This window comes from Erithacus rubecula (assembly GCF_903797595.1).
Source record: "Erithacus rubecula genome assembly, chromosome: 16".
NCBI classification, from domain to species: Eukaryota; Metazoa; Chordata; class Aves; order Passeriformes; family Muscicapidae; genus Erithacus; species Erithacus rubecula.
The window spans coordinates 17,674,475-17,692,891 of NC_136668.1; the positions used below are offsets into that span (position 1 = coordinate 17,674,475).

Here is an 18,417-nt window from a genome sequence, read left to right on the forward strand (position 1 = left end):
TTGTTCAGTGATTCATAGCACACCTCAGTACGGAGAGCAGAGCTGTAACTGCTCACTCTCGGGAGCGTGCTTGGGTAAAGTACAGTGAGTCTCCAACTTAGAAGGTCTCCTTCGCTCTGGAGGGAGTGTTCTTGGAGCATACAGAGGCTGACTGGCTTTAAGTAGATTCCCAAGTGATTCTTATGTCTGTGGAAGGGACGACTGAGCTTGTGGCTTCGTCTTTTTGGCTTTTTTGTGAAGGCTGTTATTTCGGTTTCTCACCTGTTGCTGGCTCTGTCTTGATTGAGCTGCCGTCTGCACCCACACGAAGGATGGCATTTCTGAGAGCTCAAATGGCATTTAGGCAGCTGTGCTCCTTTTGAACAGATACTTCATTTTAATTTGCATCTTAAGATCAAATTAACCAGTGTGAAAAAGTTACAGTCAAACACATGCGTGTCAAACATTAGTATATGAATATGAGGCAAATACTTTGAAAGTCAGTTGTTTGCTTAAGTAGAGAGAGATCCACCCCATCTGTCTGAAAACCCCAACATAAAGGGTAGTAACTGTGCAAATACATTTTAAGTATTCACAATTGAATTCAGTGGTGCCCTCCTCATCTTGACTTTTTAAGAAAGATTAGTCCTCCTGCTTACTGCAGGGAACTGCTGTGAGAGAATCCTTCTGCACGGAAATTACTGTATATCAACATATTAGAGCAAGCAGCAGTTCCAGTGATATGCTAGACATTTCATCTCTACATCCATGACTGCCACCGCCAGTGAGAAGTGGGTTTGACCAAGGAAGTATTTTGTTTGCTGCAGGTACTGAGTTACTTAATCATACCTTATTTTATGAAGTATTTATCTTATGAAGATTATAGCATACTGGTGCTTCTGCTGCTTTTTTTCAGGATTTGACCACTACAACCCTTCTTGAGTCAAAACCAGAGTACATTACTGGGAAATGCAAAAGATGCTGAGTCTTGGCCATTTGTCAGGAGTACTATCAGGGAGCTACTGGGGGGAGGTAACACAGAGGAGGGCTGAGCAAACACTTTCTGCCTGGGTTAATATTTACAGCACCACACTCTGCTCTTTACAGGGTTAGAGAAAGACAGCAGACATTCACAGCTAATAGTAACACCTGTACACTACAGAAATATTAACCTAATGCAAACAACCCGGCAGAATTTGATGTCTATATTTATGGAAAACCAAATAAAAACCTCCTCCATTTCCTAGCATGAGTGCTAGTGCCCTAAACAGCTCTGGCTGCTCCTTGCCAAAGAAGGTTCAGAGGTTTCACATCCATAGCAGCTACCCATAGTTCTGTGTTTCAGTTCCTGAGATACTTGGCCACTTCTGGCTCAGATAGTTTTATTCCTTTGTTCCTATGAACAAAGATTTCAAAGCTGCTCTTATATTTTAGTCTCAGTGTGGTTTCACAGCAGGAAGGTCAGAGATGTTTAGGTGTCTGTCTGGTTCAGTGCAGTCATATAGCTCAATGAATAGACTATATCTTTGGTGAGAATAATTTCAAGTCATTCTACAGAAAAAGGGAACTAAGAAATTTATTGTGATAAAAATTCAGTGTAAGAAATGGATATGCTGAACAACATAGCTTCAGTCCAGAGGTACTTTGAGAAATGAAAGAACTAGGTCAACAGGTGCCTTATGACATTTAGGAAGGAGAGTCAAGTTCTGAAACAGGGCACAGTGACCCCATGCATCTTTCCTGGCTGAAGACTGAGTGAATAAGAAGCAGTCCTGCTGGAAGGACCTAGAAGTTGTCATGGATACCAGTAAGATATGATTGTGAATAAAACAACCCACACACCACACTGTAGTAGGAAGAACATGGCCAGAGACTGAAAGAAGTTATTCATGTCTGCTTAGCAGTGGTGTGGCCACACCTGGACTGCTGTGAGCAGTTTCCTGCCCCTGAAGTTCAAGAGGGATATGGAGGAGCTATGGAGGGTCTAGTGGAGGGCTACCAGATGGTAGCACATGACCTACAAACTGATTATCAGACCTGGGCTTGTTTTCTTGGCAAAGAGAAATTTCAGAGACAATCTACTACCACCAGACAGCTATTTAAAGGCGAGCTGCAAAGGTGATAAACCCAAATGGCAAGTGATACAAGAAATGATGGCCATACATTTCATTTGGGTTGTTCAGGCTGGCTGCTATGAAAAACTTGTTCACTAAGAAGTTGGTGCAGTGCTAGAATGGGTTATCTGTGGACGTATTCGAGTCTGTACTGACTAGCACAAAGATATTGGATCAGAGACCCCCTACCAACTAGTTAAGGCAATGATTAGTGTGCACATGCTTGGATGACAGAAGCAATTTAAGGCATGAGCAGCTCAGAAGAAAAATTTGTAAAAGGAAAGCAAAAAATACTTTTTCAAGAGAAAAAAGAAGTACGTTAGAACAGTGCTGTTCTGCTACCTTAAGTCTGAATTTTTTCAGAGGCAAGAACGCAGACAAAGTAAGTAGTTTTAATATGCATTACACTATATTTTGAGTCAAAGACATTTAAGTGATGCATTGTGAGCCCATTTTTCTGAGTCGAGTATATCCATGATGCATATTGTCTCTCCTTGTCTCAAGTGCAGCTTAACTAGCGTGCAGAACAGTGGATCTGGCAGTGGCTAGACAGACCCAGGCCTTAGGTGTTGTTCAGTGTAGTCAGAAAAACAATGGAACTGTCATGGTTTTGGAAGACTATTTCCCAATTTAGTTCTCCCACTAAAACTGTACTGCTTGCTTCCCTGTCTTCCTTCAATTGGAAGAACAAAAGGCAAAGACAGGTGGAGATAACAAACAGGAATGAGATAAGGAACAGTAACAGCAACAATATTAATAACAAAAGGTATAAGACAAAGAAATCACTTGCACCAAAGTCCAGCAATACCGACTGGCTCTTCCCAACCATGTTTTCCCACATCAAAAGGAACCCCTTCTCAGAAGTGAGAGTTCCTTTCTCTGCCTCCAGTAATGATGTGAGGTATCAAACAATATTAGGGTATTGGCCATGCCTCCTCCCACTGTTCTGTACCCAAATCAGGACAGGAATCAAACCAAATCTTTTACTTTCCTGTAGGCTTGGAAGGTACTTAAACAGGTATTAAAGCAATCAAGCTAAAGAACACGGATTTGATTATTTCCCCTTGTTTCAGCAGCAGTCCTGCAGCTGCTTTCTATAGTGAAATGGACTGGACTTTTGTTCATTCAAGCCATGAGACAGAAGACTCAAAGCCACATTAAGCCACAAAGATCAGTGGTCCCACTCTACTGACACCTTCAGTGCCTTTCAGTGCTGTGGAAAATAGATCCAGAGCCAGTAGGTTCTTATTTTAATCACTCCTATAAATTTTCTCCTCTTTGCTTTAAAAGAGATGAGCACATGGTAGGGCAGCAGCACAGGGGTTGTTTACTTTACACCTTATCAGCAGCTTTATGTGCTTTAGAGACTACCAGGAAAGACCGAGGTACAAGCTGCTCCTACTGAGTCAACAGTATGGCCCTGGCAGCCAGGAGGGCCAGCCATGTCCTGTGGTGCATCAACAAAACATTGCCAGCCAGTCAAGGTGCTTTACTCTGCACTGGTGTACCTCACCTTGAATACTGTGTGCAGTTTGGGGCACCACAATATTAAGAAGACATTAAGCAACTGTAGACCCTTCAAAGGAGGCCACAAGGATGGAGAAGGGACTGGAGGGGAAGTTTATGAGGTATGGCTCAGGTCACTTGGTTTGTTCAGTCTGGAGGAGACTAGGAGGAAACCTCATTGGTCTTCAACATTCTCATGAGGGGAAGTGGAGGGGCAGGTGCCAATCACTTCACTCCCATGACCAGTGACAGGACTCAAGGAAAAGGCATGGGTCTGAATCAGAGAGGTTTTGATTGGGATCTGGGAAAGATTTTTCACCCAAACAGCGGTTGAGCACTGGAACAGGCTCCCCAGGACAGCGGGCACAGAGCCGAGCTCTTGCCTGAGTTCAAGACAAGTGTTTGGACAATGCCCTCAGGCACACCATGGGACCCTCGGCATGTCCTGCACAGGACCAGGAGTCACACTTGATGATCATGGTGGGTCTTCCAACTGAGTATATGCTATTATTCTATGATTCTAATACATGGCAGGACTTTGGACCACAGGACAGAGTAGCTGTACCCAGATAGATGAGGCTTTCTTTACTAATTTCCCCCCTGACAACAAGGTTTGTAGGATTTCAAATTTCTTTGTCTGTCCTCAGAAAAATTCTCTCTTGCTTTCTATCCTTTTTTTTTTTTTTTTTTTTTTTTTAAGCATCAACAAAGTACTTGCCTGAAGACCTGTCATCAAGAGTATGACAGGTGAGGGAGCATTACCTGAATGCACTCAGGGAGATTTTAGCTGAGGTTTTTCTATACAGACATGAAGGTCAATCAAGCATAAATGTAAAGTGAGACTCCCTGGGCCATATGCAATTTCGCTCCAGAAGAAAAGGCTGTTTGGGTAAACGTGTTAGCCGGCTTGCCTCTGAGGTTTGGTATGCAAACCCAAATGGAATAAAATTACCCCATTTCTTTTTAGTAGCTGAATATAGCATAGTCACTGGATTAATTCTTGACAAATTGTTGTAACAGCTAGTAGTTTCACTGATTGCCACAAACAACTTACATGCACCATTTTTTTTTTTTTTTTTAAATTACAGGCAAATTCATAATTCGTTTTCCTTAGCCTATTCTCTTGTCTCTTTCCACACAGATGGGATTTTGCCTCATCCAGGTTTTGGTATCAGAGTCACTCTCATGGTTTTGTCACTATTTCAACCAGTTCATGAAATAATCTGAGGATACTTGAAGTGCTCATTCAAACCCCAATGGGTTCTTGAAACATGTTTTTCTAAGCACTCTATCTTTGCCAAGCATTCTAACCTTGCTAATGTTTAACTGCCCTAGTGAGTGTCAGCGCAGGCAGCAGCAGCCAGGACAGCCACAAACCCGTGGCTAAACTCCACAGAGCAATTTATTCCCTCCCTTGCTAGCTGTGGGACCCCACAGCAACCCCTTGGCAAGGCACACAAGGGGAGACACAGGACCTTAAAACTGGGTTCATGCCCGAGGATCACCAGAGTGTTCACATGTTACAGCAAAAGTTATTTGAAGCTTTGTGTTACAATCCTCCTCAACAGGCAGTCATCTACTTTTAACCCATTCATCCCAACACATAGTCGCTAGCCGGCAGTTCCAATAATCACATTGCTTTTTGCCCACCTAACTCCAACTCCAAGAGCAGGAGGAACGCACACAGGTCTGTTAGAACACATCGTGGCCTAACTGAATGGAATGTGGGAGGTATAGAAGAAAAGGGCCGTGTGAAAGTAGTAATTGTATGGACTTCACACCAGGAACGTTATGTAATAAATAGCTTTAATTGTCAATAAACTGTAGAGAACTTCTTAGTGATGTCCTTGTCGTGATTTATCTAGTGGATTCTCGGACGGGCAAGTACTTCAGCGCTGATCCCCTCGCAGGAGCACGGGACAGGGCGTGGGAAGGTGGCTGCAAAGGCGGCAAAACAGAAGCAGTAGCGAATTGAATCGCCGCTGTTTTGTCCCATGTACAGAGAGCTTTCTACGAGACCTGAAGCTACATGCCAGGATCACCTCCCAGCTTTTCGCAACCACGCTGCCGGTGCGCTCCCGAAGCCGGCTGTGACCGGGAGCACCGAACGGCCCGGCCCGGCCCGGGCCCCGCGCCCCCCGCACGCCCCCGCGCCGCGGGCCGGAAGCGGAAGCGGAAGCGGTGGCACCTCGGTGGCGGCGGTGCCGCTCGCGCGGCCCGGCAGCGTGTTTCCGGTTCCGCCGGAGCGGCGCGGGTGGCGAGTGACGGGTCCTGGGCCCTTCGCGGCGCCGAGGCCGGCGCGGCCCCGCCCGGCCCACGGGACCGGCACAAAGTGAAGCGGCAGCGTCTGGACCGCATCTGCGAAGGTGAGGCGGGGCGGGCTCCCCTCGGCAGCGGCAGCAGCAGCGGCCGGCGAGCGGCGGCACCTGCCCGGTGTCGCGGGGACCCGACGCGGGTTGAGCGGCCGCCCGGCCGGCGGCGAGCAGGGCTCCGCCGCCCGCGGAGGCGCTGCCTGCGGCCTTCTGGAAAGGGCCGGATGCGAGTGACAGTCGGAGGCTCTGTGGATGTACAAGTTCTGCTCGCTTAAGGGGGAAATACTATCTGGGCATGCTGGGATGGAGGTGGGGCAGGTCACTGGGGAGGAGGTACGAAGCGACTTTGTCACTCCTTTCAGGAGCCTGGAGTAGGACTGCTGAGTAGATCACCTCCAATGTATTATTATTGATAATGTATGCTTTATTTTTCTTCATCTAAGTAGTGGCAGAGGTGGTTGTGGGTTTTTTTTCCCAGTGTCTTTTCCCCGTGTTTTTTTCTTATTCATGTCTTTTGCTTTGCCTAATCTGTTCCTAAATACTATTAGCAACTTATTGGACTAGAAGATGAGGGTTCCAGAATTCTTGTCTGTCATGTAATCACTCCTGCTGACTTTCTTAATAGGCATACGGCCTCCTATTGTGAATGGCCCAATGCCAGCACGGCCACTGGTTGCACTCCTGGATGGACGAGACTGCACTGTGGAGATGCCCATCTTGAAGGATGTTGCTACAGTGGCATTTTGTGATGCTCAGTCAACTCAGGAAATCCATGAAAAGGTGGGCAAGAAGATGTGCAAGATTCAGAAATAGAGCATTACCTCTTAGGTAACCAAACCAGATATTGATTTGGACTGGTTTTTGTTATAGGTGCTGAATGAGGCAGTAGGAGCTCTGATGTATCACACCATTACCCTTTCTCGTCAGGATCTGGAGAAATTCAAAGCCCTCAGGGTCATTGTGCGTATTGGCAGTGGCTATGACAATGTTGACATCAAATCTGCTGCAGAATTAGGTATGGTGACACCATTAGGTATCTGTTGTGGTCAGAGCTGAACGTGAAATGGAACACTGCATGTGCTTTTGTGCTTTATAACTGAGTGCATTTAAAAACTTTTATGTACAAAGATTTGGAGCTGCTTGGTATCAGGTGTCTTTAGGAAGCTCACTAAGAGGTGGCTTAAAATAAAGATTCTCAGTTTACAGATTGTTCTGCTGTGGATGTTGCTATGGTGTCTTTTGTGTTTGGGATTCAGGAACTTGAATATGGTATCTAGATAACTTTTGGTGAGGTCACTTTGGTCTTTTTGTGACCGCTGAGCAAAGTGATGTCTGAAAGCTGCCTGCAAATGCTGATGCAGGATAAACTCAGTGTAAATGCTTCATGAGTTTTCATCCTAATTTTGTATATGCAAGTAGGTTCTGATACAAAACTTTATTAGTTATCCCTTTAGAATCCTAGGCATGTGAAAAGTGTCTGGATCAGGTGACAAAAAGGTACTATTTATTAAAAAGATGACAGTGAGACTTCTGGACCTTTTTCGTCTCCTAGGTGAAGTGGATCGCTTACCCTTCCCCTCTTTTTTAAGTTAGCTTCCTTGATGTAATGCAGGTCTTGTTAAGTTTAAATCAAATACTGATACTAGTATATAAAATTCAAATAGGGCAGGTATTGTGATTTTCAGATCTGTAAGAACAGGTGAATTTCTAATAAATGGAGAGTGTATATTGGGCTAGTACTTGAATTAGGCAAAGAGCCTTTTTATTTGGATGATTCAAAGGAACAGTCTCAAGAGTTCCTGTCCAGGTCCTTGGCTTTCATCCAGCCTTTACATATTTGTGCTGAGTTTGCAACTTAAACTAGTCTTATGTTTCTCTACTTAAGGTCACCATCCGTATCTTTGATTCATTCAGATTCTAAGATTTCCCTTTTCCCCCACTGCACACTCATTAATCCAAGGTGAAATGAGTCAAAGTTCTTTCACCATCAGACCATGCTTGCCACTTTTGCTTTGGATTGCGATGACCCTTACACATGGCCAGATTTGCTTTTTCATGGACAATTAATGGTTATTTTCATGCTTAGCCAGGCCTTTTGATTCATTCAGAGGCAAGGTACTGTTCCTTGTGTGTTCTGAATCTTCAGACCAAAGGACTGTTTTCTGTGTTAGTGGTTTTTACATTTAGGTATAATGTTGTGTGTACAACAAAGATACACAAATCTGTATCTGGCTGTGTAACGGATGCATGGGGCTTGTCTGGAGTTGAATGAGATGGTAACCAGTGAGATTAAGAGAAATTGGGTTTTTCTATCACTCCTACTCATGTCCTCTGAGTTGTCTATGTGACATTATGGCAGAATTTGAAATAATTTTGTAGAGAAAAACAGTCAGATATCTGGGATTGTCTGTTACCATTGCACTCCTAATTCTCATGGGGAAGCATGGTCTGAGTTTAGCCAAAAGTCTTCTCTGACTAGGCTTGCAGAACACTGATGCCTTCAACCATTGCCTAGCTTTTATTTCCAGTTTTTAGCTAGGTAGTGGACTTTTGAGGGAGATCAGTTGCCTTGGTTTGGCAAGTGCCTAAGGTTATGTTTGGGAAGAGACCATATTTCCATCTAATTTTTTTTGATTTCTTGTCTGATTTGTCAAATGAAGAGTAGCAGGAATGGAATGGTATGTTTCCAGCCTCCCCCCTCCTATTTTTTTTTTTTTCAATAGACTGCTCAGGACTTACCAGATTTTGATACAGTGTTCCATCTTTCCCATTATTGACAGTAATTTATGCTTCTAGGACTTCAACTCTTTTTGCATTACTAATTTACCTGATAGTTTTAGCCATAGCTTTTATGGTCCTTATGGTTGTATGTTCTTCTAGAGTGGGAGTGTTATGTGTTGTCATTTTTAAATTTAGCTTCAAAGGGATTTAGAGAAGCTCCTGGGGCTTCTGTCTGCATTGAGTGAGTTAGTTACTTATTGTTGCTCCAGGAGAGGCTGATGCTTGCAGTGAGCATCTGGACCATGAGGCATGAGGAGCTCAGCCATCTGTCTCAATTCTTCTACAGTCTGCCTTAATTAATTTGTCAGGAGTATGTGTGGAAGGAGTGCATCTTTTTGAATGCTGATCTCTTAAAACAGTCAGTTGCTTGTATCGCTTGTATGGTCCAGTTTTTATTTTTGTTTGTTTGTTTGTTTTTCTGGTGAGTGTGTCAATCAAATAAATATTTATAAGGAAAGAATGGTATTTCCTGGGGGATTGAAAAAATGGCTAGTCACATCTGTATTGTTGTAGAATGAGGTTCTGAAATGAATCCTGTGTTTCTTGAGTTCTGGAGTATTGAATCATCTTTCAACATTTGTGCTTAAAGAGCTTTATGTTGGTTTAGAATTGTGATGCTGAAAATCTTACATGACCTCTATGGTATTGTAGGCATTGCAGTTTGCAACATCCCTTCCTCCTCAGTAGAGGAGACTGCTGACTCTACCCTCTGCCACATCTTGAACCTCTATCGCCGTGTTACTTGGCTCCATCAGGCTCTGCGGGAAGGGAATCGAGCTTCGAGTGTAGAGCAGATTCGAGAGGTGGCTGGAGGTGCTGTGCGTATCCGTGGGGAGACTTTGGGCATCATTGGACTAGGTAAGTGATAGGAATTGTTAGACTGAAGAGAGAACTGTGAATATTTTTGGTAAGCTAAGATTCATATACCGAGAAAAGTGATAATTCTACAACTGTTCTTTGAAACAGTTGAAACACACTGACTCCTAAGGAAAGCTAATGCCTTATTCTGAATATCTTCAAGAGTTGGATATATGTCAGGGGATTGGGTATTCTTTTTTCAGTCGTTAGAAGAATTGGAACATTCATACAGCTCTTCTCAGTGGCTGTTTCCCTCTGTGCTAGGTTCTGTATCAGTAACAAAGCTGCCTGAAAGGTGGCTACCAATTCCTTCTCCAAGTTCTTGTAGCCAGATTATTATCTCTGTCTCAGTCTAGATTTGGTTTGAAAACAGACCTGCTTCTTGACTAAACTCTGACTATTGCTTGGGGAAGAGCTAGAATTGGCTACATAGGAGCAGCAATGAATAACCTCCTCTGGATCCCTGTGGCAATCCTAGGGATTTCCAGGGCTACAGTACCTTGGGCTCTGGCAGTAAACTTCAGTGTGGGCTCCCAGTCTACCCCAGTATCTTGTCTTTAAAGTTTGTTTTACCTTTCCTTGATGATTGTGGGTTTTCTTTTGTGAAGGCCGAGTTGGACAGGCAGTGGCTCTGCGAGCCAAGTCCTTTGGCTTCAACGTGATTTTCTATGATCCCTATCTGCCGGATGGAGTGGAGCGATCCTTGGGTTTACAGCGAGTAGGAACCCTGCAGGATCTACTAATGCACAGCGATTGCATCACATTGCACTGCAGCCTGAATGAACATAACCATCACCTCATCAATGACTTCACTATTAAACAGGTGCAGCAGGAGCTTGATTTTCCCCACAGAGCACTGTGGAAGTGAATGCAAACCAAAACTGCTGCTTTCACAGAGGCTGAGAGCATGTGAATCCTGCTGCCTCTGTTGTGTGCCTCCTGCGGCCTTTGGAGGCTGGGAGCGTGTGGATCCGGGTGCCTGTGCTTTGTGCTGTATAGAATTTTATGTTAAGAGAAGAAAAGGATTGACTCTTCTTGCAAAGTAGTTTCCTTTATAAAGAATATTTTCCCTAATTTCAAATTATCTTTGAAATAATTTACTGCACTGGTTGGAGCTAGATGTGGTGTGCTGAGAGTGTGTATATTGTTTTACACAGCACTGCCAAAGCCTCTCTGCCCAAGCCCACTGCAAAACCAGTCTCAGGCTAAACTCCAATAGTCAATGAATGCTTTCCAGTGCTATTATGAGAGACATTTTGACATTGTAATCCAGTTTTGTATAGCTGGATACTTGATTCATGATTCCTGTCCTTGTTGTTTTTTTTTTTGTTTTTTTTTTTTAGTGTAGTAGGATGAATATGGAGTGCAGAACCTGAAAGTTCCACTTTTGGCCTTGTTGTCCTGTGGTCTTGTTTGTTGATTTTTAAAGCAAATTTCTCAAGCATTGCTTGCAGGCATTTCCCCTGTGGTAAGCTTTGCACTGTAAGCACTCCTAGTTCCTCCAGGCCTCATCTAATCAATGCAGACTCCTGCTCATTTCCAGTAGACTTCCCAAGATTCACTTAGCTTCCATAAAAAGTCTCATTCTCAATGCACATACTATTTTTCTTCTTCCAGATGCGCCAGGGCTGTTTCTTAGTGAACACAGCCCGGGGAGGGCTGGTAGATGAGAAAGCCTTAGCACAAGCCTTGAAAGAGGGGAGAATCAGAGGAACAGCATTGGATGTGCATGAGTCTGAGCCTTTCAGGTAATGTTATACCTGCATGCCTGCTGCTATCTGGTGGCTCACCTAAACTGGATGGTTCTTTTGGCTTTTTTGTTTGTTTGTTTGTTTTCTGGGATTTGGTGTTTTGCTTTGTTTGGGTTGGTTTTGGTTGTTTGTTTTTTTGGGGTTTTTTTGGTTTTTTGGTTTTTTGGTTTTTTTTTTCTGGGGGGGCGGGGTTTGGTGCTGTTATTTGCATTATAGAGATGCATGAGAGGACAGATGGGGTAATCACTTCTGGAAAAAAAGTGATTATTTTTCCTTCTTTCCCCCAGTTTTGCTCAGGGGCCATTGAAAGATGCACCCAATGTTATCTGCACTCCTCACACTGCCTGGTACAGTGAACAGGCTTCCATTGAATCCAGAGAAGACGCAGCTAAAGAGATCCGCAGAGCTATTACAGGTAATGAAGAAGATTTGCAGCTGCTGCTGAATTAGTGGTTTTTTGTTAGTTCACTGCAAGGATTGTGCTGATTGTTCTGAAAACTTAGACTCATTAACTGGTTTCTGGAACTGGAGTATAATTTGATAATTGTATCTTTGCCTTCTGAGAATTCTTGTACCTAATGCCAGGGTAGGCTCTTTCCCTCAGAAAAGTCTTTCTACTTACATCTTCCAAATCCTTTGCAAAAATTCCTTTGACAGTTTTACTGTCTGCTTTTTTCCTTGGGCAGAACATGTTTTCTCTTGAAAAAGGTGAGGCTTGGCAGTTGCAGTTTGTGGCAATAATTTTCACACGATCACAGAAGTGGGAAGAAAAGATGCTTAGAGGAGAGAGTCTCCCGTACCCACTATTATCCTGTGGAGGTGGATGAAAAGATTTTGCACTTTTCGTTTTCACTTTCCTTTGTAAATGCTGCAGGGAACAAGTCTCTCCTACTTGTGTTCTTTTTTTTTTTTTTTTTTGTAATTTTTGGTGCCCTTGCAGGTCACATACCTGATGCTTTGAGAAACTGTGTTAATAAGGAGTACTTGCTGTTAGCAGCTCAGTGGTCCAATATTGATCCTGCAACTGTCCACCCAGAACTCAACGGAGCTGCAGCTTACAGGTGAGATACATAGATTATTCTAGCATCTCTTCCTGCTGAAGTAGGCCTGGGGTTTGAGAACTGCTTGTACCTGCAAACAGGTATGTCTTTGTTCCTGTATACTCTATATATACTCTATACTCTTTCCCAAAACTTAACAGCAGCACTTCTAAAGCTGTACAAGTATTAAACATGTACTTGTTCATACTTAATTCCACCTGCATACTGGTCAGTATTTCCAAATCATTAGAAGTCATGCCCAAGAGATATCTTAATATTAGAAAGCCTGCTGAATGTCCCAAGAAAGGACTGCAACTTTACATTAGGAGTTGTGCATATTATTAGGGCTATATAAACAAAACACAGTTCTTACATGTAGCCTAGATATGGACTATTACTGACACATTGTCCAGTGGATTTGTTCAGTAGTCTAAACAGAGTGTATTTGAGTTTATCTGTTACAAACCTGTTAAGTGATTGTGGGCAGGTTGCTTCCCTTCTGTTTGTCCCCCATCTGCAAAGTAGGAAATATATTTTCTTTCCTTCTATGAGAGATCTACAGAAGTTGAGATGTATTTATGGAGAGGGCATAGGGATGCAGAATGGAAGTGATAGAAGAATAGTTCATTAGCAGTTCATGACTGTCACTGTCCTATTTTTCATCTTGCATCTAGCTGTCTTATTAGTTTAGCTTCTTACTTCTTCTGCCTTAGAGCCCAGTGAAGGATAACTGCAACTTACACCCCTCCTGCTATTGGGGAGGCAATTCCTAGCCCTCCAGGTGCCTTCATAGAGTGCCTCACGATATTTTCAATTGGAGATAAATTTTGTATCTGTCTTCTAATGCTTAGTGTGTGACCTCAGACTGTCTGGGTCTGTCTGAAAACAGGTATCACTTGGTATTAGGATAGCACTACTACTCTTCAGCTCTGGACACTTTTCCTGTGTTCTATCCCAGAGCATTTCTGTTAGAAAGAGGGATTTGTTTTCTGCACGTCTGAGGGCGTGGCTCCTTTTCCTTTGAATAATTCTGTTGGACAAGCTTGTAATTTCTATGTTTTTATTGGTTTTAGGTTTCCTCCAGGAGTAGTGGGAGTAGCCAACCCTGGGCTACCAGAACCACCAGTAGTGGAAGGGATTGTAGCTCATGGGATCCCTCCTGTTTCTCACTCTGCACCACGTACCCCTTCCCCAGGAGAGACAAGCAAACTGGATGCAGACAGAGAGATTCCTGCTGACCAATAGCAGCGTGTTTCTCTCCTTTGGCAGCAGAAAAGAGTAGGAGGGCATCTCCTCCTAGGACCTCCTTTAACACCCTACAGACACTGTTTCCTGTTCGCATGGGACAGGAGAATGCATTTCATTGCTGACAGACTTTAGCTCTTGCCTTTATTTTTAACCTTTTAGTTATAGTTTCTTAATGAAGCTGTCTCCTCTGGGGCATGGCAGCAGTGACCTTGCCTCCCCTTGGCTTAATGAATCAGTTCTCCCATGTATCTGCTTCAGTTTCCTGTGACAGGGAACTGTCTTTGTGTGCTTGAAAATGGAAGTGAAGCCACCTTATCAGGGATGGTCCTCGGTGTTCCAAACTTAAGTGCACACTTTTCAGTTGTGACTTGTAGCTTAAATTTAATTTGGCTGAACCTCTTTTAAGTGTAGCCAGGGGGAATATTAGAAGAAGTATTAGTGAATTGGAGAAGTTGTGACTATTGTCACAACTTCATTATAACCTTGATAGAGGGCAGCCAGGCTAAGCTCTGTGTGTTACTTTGCTTGTTTTAATTATTGTTTCCTGTGAGAACAGGTATAGCGCAGGCACTGTTAGTTCTTGACCATACGAAGTTTTCTCTATGCAGTTCTAGGCCAGAAGTTAAAAGTAACAGTGTCAAAGGCAGCCTTTTAAATAGTTGGAAGGGAGTAAAATGTCATCAAATGTGTTTTGGTAGCCACCATGTTTGTGTGGCTTCAGAATTGTTCACGCTGGAGTCTGTAACTTGGAGAAGGTAAGAAAATGTAGAAGTAGGAAAAGCATGCACTGAGAGACAGCAAGTAGCAATAATGTGCAGCTGCAGTTGCTGGTTCCTCACACGCAAGTACCTCGTAGTCTGTGGCAGTGTTTATCCACATGGGATCCATCACACTAGAATTTTAAGCTTTAAGATACAGATTTTTTTTTTTTTTTAATTTTTGCATAATTGTATCAGCTAGAAGTAATGTTCCACTTGTCTGTGCTGGTGGAGAAGGCAGCTTTTTAACAAGGAAAAAAAAGTTTATTGACTAGAAGGCGGCTGAGCACTGGAATAGACTCCTCAGGGAGGCTGGCACAGCACCAGGCCTGTTGGAGTTGAAGGAGTGTTTGGGCAATGCTTTTGGGTACATAGTGATATTCTTGGGGTGTCCTGTGCAAGACCAGGAGTCGGACTACATGATTCTGATGGGTCCCTTCCAATGCAGCATTTTCTGTGATTTGATGATCTACTGCATCTCTGTGTCAGGGCAGGGCAGCAGGGCAATGTGAGACAGCAGTTTGTTTTACATTAATAGGCTTTGTGATACTAAAAGGAGAATTAATACTCTCAGTTTTTCACCTGAAGCCAAGGCGGGTTTGTTGTTGGCAAGTCTTCTCCATTTCGCAAATGATTGAATATGAATTGCTTCTTTGAGGGATGTGGAGTCTTCAGGGAAAGATGTTCCACAGGAGATTTTTCTTTAATTCCACATCTTCCTTTAATTTCATCTTGTTAGACTTCAGTTATAACCTTTCCATGCACAAGATGTAACAATATCTGATTGATTTCTTCATGTTTGGGTATATTAAAGTAGGTGCTATATGGGAGGCATAACCTATGTGTTTCTGTGCCTCCCTTGATTATTCTCTCTGTTGTGTGTCTGTAACTGGAAGCTGAACAGATGGGAACAGACTGGAAAAAGAACTTAAAGTATGGACAAAATCCTCTGTTTAGGCTGTTTAATTTAGGAAGGTAAGGAAAGCTTTCAGAATAACTAAGTTCTCAGATTTTTTTTCCTGGTTCAAATTTTTTCTCCAATACTGCCTTCTCTATAGTGGCTTACTACTAATACAGTGATTCATTCCTTTCTCCCCTTCTCCACACCCCCCCAGCAATTGAAGAAAGGAAAATAGTTAAGAAGTAAACTTCAGGTGTTTTCTTACAAATTTTACACTTTAGCTGTTTAGTATTAGTGAGATAATCCTAGTTTTCTAGTGCTGTCTTTTTTTTGATAAGGTATTCGTCTTAGTGAAGTTTCTTGGCTTCTGTGTTTTTGTGGATGATTCTGATTCTACTTCAAATTCATATACCTCCTTGGCTGCTCAGGTTTAGCAGATCAGATTGAGACTGGTGATAGGCATGAGTTGCAGGAGAACTTTTTCTGAACAAAAGCCTGGAGCTCAGAAGCCTGTTGATTGCAGATGTACCTAAAATAACCATCAGTACTTTCCTGAATTCTCTAATCTCTAGGAAATTCAGATTTCACAAGCTGCTGGCTCAGAAAGATCTTCTGACAGGCAGGTGTGGAAAAGTTTTCAGAGAGCTCATCTTCTATTACCACATTAGGGAAGCAGTCTGTCAATAACTATTCTTTATTTGCTGCTGATAATTCCAGGGGTTCAGGTCTGAGATTATTTTGTGGTAAGGGGCTTCTAGTTATGAGCTTCGAGGATCAGGGTACATTGACCTTGTCTTTTCTAGAGCACAATGCAAGATAGATTTATTTTTTTAGAAGAGGTGATTTATTTTTTTCTTCTTAACTGCAAGTAACTATAGACAGTCAACTGAACGAAGAAAGAGTAGAAAGACTTCATTTGGGGGAACTTGAGTTTCTCAGTTCATACTTTTGGTGGCTAGATACACTAGTGACTAGTAAGCATAGGACTTAAATTATTGATAATGTAAGAAATATTTCCAGTTATGCGTACCAAGGAGTTGAAGCTGACAGCATTGATAGAGGCTCTGTTCTATCCAACATGATAGAGGCTTGTTATTGGATGTGATTTTCCCTTTGATTAATGCCACAGCAGAAAATGTTGAGTTAAAAATGCATAGAACCCTCATCCTGTCCTCGAAGAAGGACTCTCTTTGCATTTATAGGATTATTCTGCTTGTGTGCCGTTTGTACCTCTGCTGACAGCCTGAACCTATTATCACCAGACAAAGGCTGTTCTGAATGGATAACTCAAAAATTTACAGGTACTAAAGCATCCTGATCTCTTCTTTCCCTGAGTGCCAAGTGCTTTGTTAGCACTCTTTGTTGTGTGATACACTGAACTTGCAGCTCCTCTTCCCAAGCTTAGTGCAGTATACAGAAGTGGAATAACTTTTTTTTTAATGCCTTCCTTCAGAACTAGTGCAGAGCTTTAATCCCAAAGAACAGAAGTCTCCTAGGGTGAGGCAGGAGTTCCCTAGCTGCACTAATCTGCTTACAGGAGGTGCTCACACTTATCCCAAGGTACATTCTGTTTGTCAGGGTCACTGCTGCTGACCAGCTTTTTTTATAGAGGACTCAGAGTTTCAGAAATATATTTTTGTAGACAATGATTAAACTGTGAAACATTGAAATAAAGCATGAAAACAAAACATTACATCACTGTCCTCTGTACAGATGTTTTCCTCACTTCAGTTCTCTCCTGGCTCATTAGAAAATGTTTGATTACTTCTTGGATATATTTTAATAAAGTTCTCCAAAGAACACGGCTGCTGTCTATGGAAGGGGTAGCCTTAGATACAGTACTGAAAGGGAGGGTTGAAAACCTGTACAAGCGAGTGTCTGCATCACTTCCACTTTTCTCAAATTATGTAAATTCCACAAAATCTGTCCCTGGATCAACCACTCTGGCAAATTACTTTCTTTGTATGCTGTAGCACTGACCATCAGTCAAGGCTGTGCAGGTGGCAGTCTGAAGAAGAAACCATTTTCAGTGCTTAAGGGTCACCTTTGGATGTAGGCTGGTTGTTACTTACCTGATTTCTCATAACCTAAAATTGTGATATCTGGTTTGCAGCCATTTAACTATGTAGTTTAACAGCAGTAGCTGTCTTAATGCTTTCTCAGTAAAATAGTACTTGAAATTAACATGGAGCTCACAAAATTAATTTTTTTAACTTGTAATAGAGGTTGATGCAACAGAATTAGCATAGAAAAGTTGCTAGGTATTTCATAAATTGAATTTAATTCATGCTTTATGGTCTATACTGTCTGGGGCAATCATCAATGACATTTAGGAAACCCCTAGTGTTGGTGGATTTTATCACTGTTGGCCCACCTGGTGCTATATGCCATTGGAATATCCAGCATCAAGCTTGGGAGATGGGAAATGCTGGTCTGCTTTATTGTGGCAATGGAAGTCTGAGCTGGTAGAATGGGAAGGGGCATAGGAACACTTGGAATCTTTCACATGGTGGTACTATTTCTGGTGCACAGTTGATGATCTTACTGTTTCAGTAAAGAAACTTAAGACATGAAGGCAAAGACTGGTCTTCAGAGAACGTACTGATCTTGGATTTACCATGGCAGTCAGATGCAAGATGTAATGTCTCTGCTACCATTCAGTAATGTTTCATGGGGGAGTTAGTAAACCTAGCTGTGTGTAGTAAATCAAACTCAGAGATGCTGTACAGCACAGGAGGACAGCACTGAGTGCTGATGCTGCTGGTACTCTGAAATTCTGCGTAGTTGTTCAACTGGTATTGGCAATTACCTTACCCGTGTTCCAGTTAGTACATTGCATCCCTCTAACTAGAAAGTAACAGAGGAAATATCATCAACTTAAAACAACCGGGCACAATCATTTGAATAAATGGAAGTGAAAGCAAGCAACTTGCCTTTGCTGTTGCTAATTCAGTGTCAAATGGGACTCAAAATGAAGAAACAATACGTGCTAAAGAACAACATGTGGTATAGCATGTGCTTCTCATTCCAGTTTATCACTGCTACTGTGCCTTTACTGCACAACCAGAAACATATATAAAATCGCATGTCATTCTTCTAACTGTAGGATGCTTAAGTATTTTGTGGTTCATGTTGAAAAGGGGCACGTTTAGGACACTGTGCTGTGCTA

General features: G+C 42.6%; 1 protein-coding gene across 1 annotated transcript; it reads left to right on the plus strand.

The window, feature by feature from the left end:
* Positions 1 to 5,833: 5,833 nt before the first annotated feature.
* On the plus strand, positions 5,834 to 17,048 carry LOC306808852 (C-terminal-binding protein 2-like). The gene is made up of 9 exons (XM_079319875.1): positions 5,834 to 5,965; positions 6,537 to 6,691; positions 6,782 to 6,926; positions 9,344 to 9,550; positions 10,159 to 10,373; positions 11,168 to 11,298; positions 11,589 to 11,716; positions 12,242 to 12,362; positions 13,415 to 17,048. The coding sequence occupies exons 2-9, from the start codon at positions 6,566 to 6,568 to the stop codon at positions 13,584 to 13,586; spliced, it is 1,245 nt and encodes a 414-aa protein (XP_079176001.1). The 5' UTR covers positions 5,834 to 5,965; positions 6,537 to 6,565; the 3' UTR covers positions 13,587 to 17,048.
* The last annotated feature ends 1,369 nt before the right edge of the window (positions 17,049 to 18,417 follow it).